This window comes from Tenrec ecaudatus, chromosome 17 (genome assembly GCF_050624435.1).
Source record: "Tenrec ecaudatus isolate mTenEca1 chromosome 17, mTenEca1.hap1, whole genome shotgun sequence".
NCBI lineage: Eukaryota > Metazoa > Chordata > Mammalia > Afrosoricida > Tenrecidae > Tenrec > Tenrec ecaudatus.
Window position 1 is genome coordinate 9,427,000 of NC_134546.1, and position 10,257 is coordinate 9,437,256.

At 59.0% G+C, this 10,257-nt stretch overlaps 1 protein-coding gene across 3 annotated transcripts; it reads left to right on the forward strand.

The window, feature by feature from the left end:
- The first annotated feature begins 4,699 nt into the window (after positions 1 to 4,699).
- OTX1 (orthodenticle homeobox 1) lies at positions 4,700 to 8,059 on the forward strand. Of its 3 annotated transcripts, XM_075535911.1 has the most exons (6): positions 4,700 to 4,796; positions 5,223 to 5,230; positions 5,538 to 5,717; positions 7,241 to 7,416; positions 7,501 to 7,566; positions 7,597 to 8,059. In XM_075535911.1, exons 1-6 carry the CDS (start codon positions 4,700 to 4,702, stop codon positions 8,057 to 8,059), a joined length of 990 nt encoding a protein of 329 aa, XP_075392026.1. The 3 variants fall into 3 exon arrangements, with proteins under 3 accessions (XP_075392026.1, XP_075392027.1, XP_075392025.1); XM_075535912.1 differs by lacking the exon at positions 5,223 to 5,230 and having other exon boundaries at positions 5,566 to 5,717; XM_075535910.1 differs by lacking the exon at positions 5,223 to 5,230 and having other exon boundaries at positions 5,566 to 5,717; positions 7,241 to 8,059.
- The last annotated feature ends 2,198 nt before the right edge of the window (positions 8,060 to 10,257 follow it).

Here is a 10,257-nt window from a genome sequence, read left to right on the forward strand (position 1 = left end):
GCCGCCTGGACGATGGCCGCCTCAGTCCTTCCTCTGCACCGCACACTGGAAACTTTCTCTCTCGCTCCCTCCCATTTCACTCTCCTCCCTCTCCCCTCACCCCACTCTCTTTCTCCTCCTAATCCCGAGGTTTTATGGGCTGAGCATTAAGAAAATTCGCCTGCAATTTGGGATTAGATAAATACTCTCATTAGGGGGAAAAAAATCTGTGCTACTTGATACCTCCCGACTTCCCCCCGAAACCGGCAGCAGCATCTGGAACCGTCAGCGCCCGACTACCGGCGCGGCTGGCCCTGGGGACCGCGCGGGCACATTCCAGTGCGCAGGGGGCCTCCCCACCTCGCCGGCCCGGACCTGCGGCAGCCGCCGAAATAGGGGCCGGAGGCAGCTGGAAGCTGAGGCTGCGGGCCGGGCGAGGGCACACGCGCTGGCGCGGGCGGGCCAACACGGGCACACAGCGCAGGCCCGGGTGGCAAGCTCCGGGCTATGGAGTGGGACGCGGCCGGTGCGCGCTCCAGGACGCTTGCACCCCCCACCCCCACTAGCGAGCTCCAGCCCGCGCCGGTCCCCGGAACTGGCGGCGGGATGTCTGTCTGTTCTTTCTTGGAGACTGAGCCCCGTCTCTGGGCTCCGGGACCCGGGCTGCTGACCGCGGACCGCAGTGGGCTGTACCCGGCGGGGCCCTGCGCGAGCCCGGGCACTGTCCGCACCGGGGCCAACGCCGTGCTCTGCACAGCTTCATGGCTCTTAAAGCCTTTCCCCCCTTCATGTTTTTCCTTTTCTCTCGTTCCTTTATTCAGCTTTCTCTCCCTTTTGTGAATGGGCAGCGGTGTCTTTGTTCTGGAGAGAAGCGCCCGTGCCGCTGACTTTTGTGAACCAGAGAAGGGTCTTGTAGAAACCTCCTTTTCTCCTTCTTAGTCCCCCTACTCCCACCCCTCCTTCCCTGCCCCTTTGATTAGATGCTCCCTCGTCGTTAAAAAAATGTAATTTCGTTGGTCTGGCGGCCACTTTCTTTGAACATTAGCTCGCTTTCAGCTCCAACTTCAATTAGAAGGAGTTGATTTTGAGAGATCAACAAAAGAACCGACCAAAGCCTTATTAAAGGTCCTAAGAAGATCTCCCGGGTTCTTTGAGAAGCAGTTAAGGAAACAGTGTGCCCTCCATCATATTCTGTTACCGTATTTTATTCGGACTCCAAAGGAAAGTGTCGCTTGGGGGGAGGGGAAAAGCACTTTGAAGAGCGGCTGTGGGGGTGGGGTGGGGGGCTTTCACTCAGCGGGGCTGTCCTCCCACCTCCTCCTCCTCCTCACCCAGCGCCCAGTCTGAGGACGGGGCTCGACCCCGCGACTCGGCAGTGCCGGTCCCCCCCGCCTCAAGGCGCCCTTGGGCTCCTGAACCCGGCCTGACGCCCCTGTCCAAACTTTTCACTCTGCCTGGCGGGCTAGGGGGATCAGAGAGATGGGGCAGGAATTTTTGGAAAAGGAGTAAAGTCGTGCCTAAGATTTAAAAGGAGGTGCTATTTAAAGAAGGAGCTGGCTCCAGGCTGGGGTGGAAACAGCCCCCCACCCCCTCCCCACCTCGGTGGACGTGTCTGAGAAGTTTGTTCCACTGGGAAAGGGCCATCGCCAGTACGAACAAGCCGGGGACATCGCCTCAAGGAGGCCACTTTGGCGGCGAATGGAAAGGAAATGGACGGCAGGGGCCCGTGGCCCCGTTTCCCACCAGACTCTCCCCGGTAGATGAAACGGAGAAAGTCGAGAGCGACCGAGTGGCCACGAGAAAGTTTCCTCTCCGACCCTTTGGACTCAGCAGAGTGTGCGAGGGAGAGAGGGCAGGGGCGCTGAGCTCGAACATTTCACGGGAAGCGTTTAAACCCTAAAAGCACCCTGGGGTGGATGGGGTGGGGGCCCCGGAACGCGGCGAAGCAGGTACGCGCGGCGTTTCCCCTGCGGGTGCCATTCCGGGGCTCCCGAGTTTTGTTGGAGGCTTGTCACCGGGAGGCCAGCCGCGCTTTGGGAGCTCTTCCCGCGCTCAGCAAAGTTGCCTGCACCGGCACGAGCCGCCCGCGGCGTCCTTCAGCGGGTGACGGCGCCGGGAAGGAGACGCCGCGAGAGGGGCTGGGGGCCCGCGCCGCTCCTCCGGCCCGCGGCCCCTGAGTCTTCGCACCCACACGCCGGCCGCTGAGCTGGGTGGGCGCGCCGGGGAGCGAAGAAACCGGTTCTCCGGCACATCGCCTCCCGGCCGCCACTCCCTCGCTAGCGCCGAGAGGGCGGGCGAGGGACGGGGCCCCCCGGGACAGGCCCCGGGACCCGCGCCCCTCTGTGACCGGTGCTGCGGCGTGGCGCTCGCCCTCCTTGCGTGGCTCCGCGCGGCGTGTGCCAGCCGCGTCCCGGAGTGAGCGCGCGGCCGGGGCGGGGCGGGCTGGCGGGCGGCGCGGGCGGGGGGCGGGGGCGGGGGAGGGCGGGGGCGCGCAGAGGTAACCCTCGGCTCGAGCTGCCATTGCCCGGCTCGCTGTCACTCAGCCCGCCCGGGGCCCCCGATTGGCAGCCTAGCCCCGTTACGCACTCGCCTCGCGTTCACATACCCGGGGAGGGCAGTAGAAAGGTGATCAATCTTCATCAGGCTACATTTCCAATCACCTAAACAACCGAGCAAGACAAGCCGCTGCGACAAGGTAAATCGCTTGATTTATTTAGTTTGCCAAAGTGCCTCTGCAAGACTTCCCTAGCCCCCGCCGCCTCCGCGCCGCGGCCGAGCCTCCTCCCAACTCTGCCCCTGGCACCCCTGCACCCCCCCTTTGTGGCCCCTCGGCGCAAGCCCCGGAGAGCCGCCGTCCCGGGAGCGTGTGGGGGTTTTGCAAACAAAGTGTCTGTGCAATAAAAAGAAACCCGATGGGACACACAGGGAACCTCGGGGAGAGGCGAGCGGGATGGGAGAGGGAAGTTGGGAAAAGAAAGCAAGCAGGGGTCCCAGCGCAGCCGCGCCCCGGCCGGCGGGTGATTCCCGCGCCCCTCTGTTTTGCAGGTTGGCCGCCCCGCGGGTCTAGGTGAGGGCCCGAGGTAGATGGTGAGCGGCCGCGGCAGCTGAGGGCAGGTAAGGAGCAAGGCACCCGGCCTCCCAGGACGCGGGGAGAGCGTCGCCCGTGTGGCTTCCCCCTCCTCCAGTGAGTCCTTTCGTACTCCGGGCTCAGACTGGGGGCGGGGCCGGGGGACCGCCTCGGCACCCCTCTCTGGGCGCGAAGGGCCCCCGAGCGCGGGTTACGTCCCCGCGCCCCCTCCCCCCTCCCCGCCTCCTCCGAAGTCAGCTAAGCGAAGTGCTAAAGTTTGCCGAAAGTCTTTGAAAACGGTGCTGCCGGCGGCCCCTGTCCCCGGCCCAAAAGTCCCAGTGGTTTCGCGCCCAGCAAACTGGCCCGGGTCGCGGAGGACCCGGGGCGAGGGTTTCTCGGGCTCCAACTTCTTCCGCTGAACTTCCCAGCCCAGCTCCCACGGCCTGCTTCACTAAGTTCCCGCGAAGCGGGATGAAGCCACCAGGCCCCGGGGCCCCAGTCTCCCTCCCAGCACCCCCTTCCTGACTCGGAGCGGAGCGCCTCGGCTTGGGGCAGCTGCGCAAGCAAGGCTTGGACCTCCCAGGAGCGGGCAGCGCGGGCCGGCGGGCGCCGCCTCTGAGGCCTAGTTGTTTAGTTTCGCTCTGGTCCTGGGGCGGCGGGGAGACAGACGAAGGGGTGCGCACGGGACGGGCTCCACTCCGGTCTTCGGGATACCCTGGGTTTCTGGAGCGCACAGCAGGTCACCATTCCACGCAGCCCAGGCCTCTTTGCCCATAGCCAGGACCCAGCAGAAGGAAGGCCGCTCCCGCGCCCCCAACGAAGGCTGCCACAGAGGCACCCCCTGGGAACCCCTTGGAATGGACACCTCTACAGAGGCCCTTTTCCCTTCTGGCCGCCTCTGAGACCTGAGCACTTACCTGCAGGAAGCGGGATCTTTCCCAGGCTAGGCATAGAGGCCAGCTGCGGGGTGACTGCAGAAACCTTGAAAAGAATGGAGCTTCCCAAGCTCCTTAAGTTGACCAAGAGGCCAGGTGCAGCTCGCCCTACGCAGGGCTTCACTTTGGCTCTCAAGAGGGCCCATCTTTTTGTCCAGCTTTCAAAACATTACAAACAAACAATATAACGCTTCGTGTTTGGGGCAGCGTGAGGCTAGGGTGCTATGTGAACGTCTGCTAGTTCAGCAGGAGACTTGGCGTTTTTTGCCAGACGCAACATTTTAGTTTAGACTTGAGGCCCAGCTACCTGATTTTAGGGCCTTAAGTCGTCTTCCACTTGGCCCTACTTTTAACCTCAGCTCATTCGCAGGGCCTTCCTGCCAGTGCCTTCCTCCTAAGCCCGGGAGAGAGGCAGTGTCCACGCAGAAAAGTTCAGTTAAAAAAAAAAAAGCTGTGGTCTCAGGGCTTAGGCCCTTGGGAACCCAGTTGACCTGAGCCCTGTGCAGTTCCGAAGCCTGTGGCCTCTCTCCCCACATTCCTAGGCACCTGGCTTCCTAGTACCCTCCAACTGACGGTTTTTGTGTGTATCTTATCTCCATAGGCCGGACCCCCAGACACAACTGAGCTCGCAGGACTGACGTCGTGGTGGTGGGATCCCCGCACCGCGCCTGGCCCCAGCCCCCTGGATCCATCGGGGCGCCTCCACCCGGCTGTTAGCATGATGTCTTACCTCAAACAACCCCCATATGGCATGAACGGGTTGGGCCTAGCCGGGCCAGCCATGGACCTACTGCACCCCTCTGTAGGCTACCCGGGTGAGCACCACCACCACCACCCCCCTCCCTGCTCCACCCCGCTACTCCCACCAAAACCTTGAAAGCAGTCAGGATCTCAGTCTCCCCTTCTCCTAGGGCTTCGGCCCAGCAGGCCCAGGTAATCCTTTGCCTCTGCGGCTTAAAATGCAAGTGTGCCTTTCTGGCCTGATCACTAGAGCACCCTGCCTCTACCTGCTCGGGCTGCAGGTGCCCGCGGATTCTTTTCCTTCCAGTGGCTATAATTTTTGTGGATCTAATCAACCTTTTCCACTGGCAACGGAGGAGAGATTTGGAGGATCCCTAACTTGTAAGGAAGAGTGGCCTAACTTCTTTTCTGGGAATCTAAAGGCTGAGCCAGGGGAGAGTGTTTCTCCTTCCAAGTATAATTGTGTCCTGACCTGTGGCTGTACCAACTCTCTTGAGCAGAACCCTGGGTTTCCTTTGCCGCTTCCACCTTCAGGAGGGGGTTCAGGTCTTGTTTCTGTGCACCCTCCCTCATCTAGGCCAACTTGTGTGTCGGGAGGGGCCCTGGTAGAAGGGGCATTGCTCCTTTTTTTCCCCCCCCACCTGTGAGATTGGAAAGGGCGGCCTTGGGGCTTTGGAGACACTTTCTCCCACTTGTGACCTGTCAAGCTCATCCCCCCTGGGAGGGTTTCGTTTACTCAGAGCTCGGTTCTGGGACTATCTGTGGGGGGATCCGCCCCAGTTCCCTCGCGGGGCCTGGCCACGCCGCTGACCCAGGCGCCCCTGCGTGCCCGTGTCCCTACAGCCACTCCGCGGAAACAGCGGCGGGAGCGCACGACGTTCACACGCTCGCAGCTCGACGTGCTTGAGGCACTCTTCGCAAAGACTAGATACCCTGACATCTTCATGCGGGAGGAGGTGGCGCTCAAGATCAACCTGCCGGAGTCTAGAGTCCAGGTGCGCACACGGGGGCTCCAAGAGTCAGTCAGTGGGGCGCAGGGCTGGCCGGACCGGACCAAGCCCTGGATGACAAAGGTTCTCTGGGAGCCTGGGGAGCATGGTGGGGTGGGATGGCCTCACATGCTCAGCGGCCCCTCTCACAGTCCCCCTAGGGCTGGGCTCTGGCCAAGAAGAAGGGGCAAAGTTAAAGAAAATGGTGTAGAGCCCTTGGCCCTGGAGTGCTTTCCGTGTTTAGAGTCGTTTTTGTGCGCGCGCGTTTTTGGGTTTGTTTGTTTGTTTGTTTGTTTTTTGACTACAGAAAGATGAGGCTCCCAAATGTAAGGTCTCCTGTGTGGGCTGACATTTGCCCCTGCTGCTCTAGGATTGCCTCAGGACTTGGCCACTGGCCTCAAGGGCCTCGATTCGCCTTCTCCCTTGCCTTCCACCCTGGGAATCCTGCCTAAGGATGGTAACCCGGGCTGTGTTGCTTGTTTATTTAGATGCTCCCTCTGTCCCCAGGGCACCCAGCCCAAATCCAGTTTTGAGGTTTCTGGTTTTTTGTTTTTGTTGGTTTTCTTTTTTAATAAAACCAAACTAAAGCCACTGGTCTAGAGTGGATTCTGACTCTTAGCGACTTTGCAACATAGAAACGAACTGCCCTAAAGGGCTCGCAAGGGTGCCGTCTTCAGAGAAGTGGACTGCTCCATATCATTCTTCTTTGGAGAGACTGGTGGGTTGGTTCCAAGAGCCCCATGTTAAGTTAGCATCCCAGACGCTGTACATCAGGGCTCCTCTTATGATCCAGAGACCTGTGAAATACTGTTCCGACTCTAACTGCGAATTTTAAGAGCCTTAATCCTGTCTTTCCCTGAAGGCTCACAAGTGGAACAGGAATGCCCTCTGCCTTGTGTCCTCTGAGAGGCATGAAAACTTCATGAAATGGGACACCATTTGGTTCCCTACTTAGAGCCCAGAAACCCTACAAAATCCCACCTAGACTTCCTTCCTGAGTTCCCCAAGAGCTCCATTTCTGTCAGCCTGCCAGTTCTTCTGCTGCTCGCCTACAAAGCATTCACTGCCCACTCAGGTCAAGGGCCAGCTGCTGACTTGAAGCCGCCCCAACTCCAAGCCTGCTCCTCATTCTCGTTTTTCCTCACTCTAGCAGACAGGGGAGGTGAGGCAGGCTCCCAAGGGGCAAAGGGGAAGCAGCCAGTGGAGAAAGTTCAGCTGAACCTCTGGCCGGATCAAGTACACACACACACACACACACACACACACACACACACACACACACTATTTTGCTCTAAAGTCTGGGTCAGATGGCAGTGAGTTTAAGTTTCTTGTTTGTTTGGAGCAGAAGGATTGGGGCTTCAGGGAGCTGGGAACTTGGGGGCAGGGTCTGGAGATGGTTCTCCCTAGGAAAGGGCTGTGTTCCTTATCCTGTAGGGAAAAGTGGGTCGAAGAACCTTGGGAACAGTATGTTCCACCTGGCTCCCTCCCCAACCCTTGCTGATTTTCTCTCCCCCATCCGCCTGCTGCAGGTCTGGTTCAAGAACCGCCGCGCCAAATGCCGCCAGCAGCAGCAGAGTGGGAGCGGGACCAAGAGCCGCCCGGCCAAGAAAAAGTCTTCCCCGGTGCGGGAGAGCTCCGGCTCCGAAAGCAGTGGCCAATTCACGCCCCCCGCTGTGTCCAGCTCCGCCTCGTCTTCCAGCTCAGCGTCCAGCGCCTCCGCCAACCCAGCGGCTGCAGCAGCGGCCGGTCTGGGCGGGAACCCGGCAGTGGCAGCCGCTTCTTCTCTGAGCACGCCGGCTGCCTCGTCCATCTGGAGCCCGGCCTCCATCTCGCCAGGCTCAGCGCCAGCATCGGTGTCCTTGCCTGAGCCCCTGGCCGCGCCTAGCAACGCATCCTGCATGCAGCGCTCTGTGGCCGCTGGCGCCGCCTCGGCAGCCGCCTCCTACCCCATGTCCTACGGCCAGGGCGGCAGCTATGGCCAAGGTTACCCTGCGCCTTCCTCTTCCTACTTCGGTGGCGTGGACTGCAGCTCCTACCTAACACCCATGCACTCACATCACCATCCACACCAACTCAGCCCCATGGCACCCTCCTCGATGGCGGGACACCACCACCACCACCATCCGCATGCACACCACCCGCTGAGCCAGTCCTCGGGCCACCACCACCACCACCACCACCACCACCAGGGCTATGGCGGCTCTGGGCTCGCCTTCAACTCTGCTGACTGCTTGGATTACAAGGAGCCTGGCGCAGCCACTGCTTCCTCCGCCTGGAAACTCAACTTCAACTCCACCGATTGCCTGGACTATAAAGATCAAGCCTCGTGGCGGTTCCAGGTCTTGTGAGCCCAGGAGTGGAAGGAAGAGAAGAAACGCAACTACCTTCGCCCGCTGTGGTCCCCGTCCTGTTGCTGCTGTTGCTGCTGCTGCACCGCCCGCCTTGGCTTCTCCAGAACTTTAATTTTGTGTCCCCAAAAGATGCCCATTGCCTGCACTGCTGTCCCGCACCCCCCATCTTCGTGTCATTTGCTTGGGGGATGTGCAAACCCACCCGCCTGCCCGCCCCTTAATGGGGATCTGGTGCTTGGCTCAACCCACCTGTTTTCTGAGCTGGAGCTGGGTGCTCCCCTCCCCACTCCCCACTGAACTTCCTACAGATCCCCTCCCAGTCTTTCTGGACAGTTATGCACTTGCAGTCTCCCAGGGCTCTTCGTTCTGACCCGCTGTTTGAGCCCAACACTTTTATTTATTCTTCTGGACGCTTGGATTCACTAACTGGCGTGTTTCTGTCCCACCCAGACTCCCCACACACACCACTCCAAATCCAAAAACCACTAAGTGTTTCTTGAAGACTGCCACCCTCTCAGCTGCCCTGGGCCCCCACTCCTCACTTGCAGGCCTGAGCTACGTAGTGATCCCTCTCCCTCCCCCTCCTGCCAGGGTGCGCTGGGGCTAGGCCTGCGGGAGCGCTCCCCATCCCCCCAGTGCGCAAGCCAGCGTCCACCCCCCCTCCCCCCCTGCCCTCTCGGAACTGGCTCGCTCTTCCACCGCTGCGGGAACGATGTACATTGTTGGTCCGTTCCAGGGACCACTTTAACTTGTTAGTTGCTGTTGAAAACTGAGCATATCTCAAATCTTAGCGCCCAGGAAACAGAACTTTAAGATATATACAGTATACATATATATATACATAAATATACATATATATAAAAAGCAAAAAATATTTCCCTTCTGTCCCTTCCTATCTTCCTCAAAAGATGGCGCTTTTACGTTTTTTAGTTGTAAAGCCGTTCTGTCCTCTCCCCAACTCCTCCCTTGGTGGTGTATTTATTAAAGAGAAACGCTTGATTCCAGGAAGCTGGCCCCCGAGGATTGGGAGAGTTGGAAGTGTGGAGGTGACAGTGGAGGCAGGGCATGCGGGGTGGGAGGTAGGTTGGACAGGGGTTTCAGAACAAGCCCCTTTTCCCCTTGTAAGTGCAGGGTCACGGTTGTGGTTTGGTGACCCCAAACAAGCTACAACCGAAATCAAAATACCTACATTATGTTAAGACAGACGTCAAACCCAGGCCCCAAGCCTCAGTTCAAATTCCCTTGTCGGATTCGCTCTTTAAAGAACCCTGTTTTGTCTAGTGAGTTTTTAGTGCACCTTCACTCTCCGAAATCTGCGGAGAGCTCGCGCGCCTGTTGTTTCAGTTTTGGCTTTGGCCGCTTCGTCCAGTAGGTGGGAAAGTAATTTGTAAATTTGATTTGTCCGATGTGAAGATCACAAATTACTTGTTGAAATGTAAGGCAGTTCCCTCCCCTCCCCCACCACTTCTTCTCGTTTATCTACATTATTTCCCGAAAATAAATGCAAATTAATGAACGATTTGTCTGCGTTGCTCTTCTGATTCCAGCCCCAGGTCCGGGTCAGGAGTGGGGCCGGGGGGGGGGGGGAAGCAAGGGAAGCCTGGTGCTAAGAATTCCCATGTTAATGACCCGCACGAAGACAGGGGGCCAAAAGGCCCAGCGGGAGGGCGTGGTTAGAAGAGTCCCCTGAAAAAATCTCTTGGGGAATGCCCAGTCCCCAAACGCAGGACTTCGCCCCAGGCGGTTTGACCTCACACCCCCCTCTGCCATCTCCAGTAGAGACAGGTGTCAGGACTCAATCCCCTAAGCAATTCCATTCTCTTCAGGTGCAGGAACCTGGCACTGATTTCTTCCCCCTAATTGCTTGCACGAGAAAGAAGAGGGGGAAGGGAAGAGGGTAAAGAGGCGGGAAAGGATCTTTCAGTAATGCTCTTCAGAGCCGAGCCCAAAAGGAAAGAAAACAAAACGACGGGGGGGGGGGGCGGGGAGAAGACCCAAAACCCCATCCATGTCCTGTCCTGCACGTTGGCAGCGGACAACGTTGTGCACTACTGAGCTGTCCCAGGGGGCTTCATCGTGCCTAGGGGACCCGCGTCATCCCCTGCATGTGTTAAAATGTCCCTTGAACCCTCAGCCTCTGGTCAGGCGTAACCAAATCACCTTTGTTTAACTTGTCAATTTTTTTTTTTACCACA

Excerpts from the sequence above, each read along its gene's own strand:
- OTX1 (XM_075535910.1), top strand. The coding sequence starts at position 4,700 with ATGATGTCTTACCTCAAACAACCCCCATATGGCATGAACGGGTTGGGC. Across the intron at positions 4,797-5,565 it reads CCCCTCTGTAGGCTACCCGG|CCACTCCGCGGAAACAGCGG; the intron begins GTGAGCACCACC and ends GTGTCCCTACAG. Across the intron at positions 5,718-7,240 it reads TGCCGGAGTCTAGAGTCCAG|GTCTGGTTCAAGAACCGCCG; the intron begins GTGCGCACACGG and ends CGCCTGCTGCAG.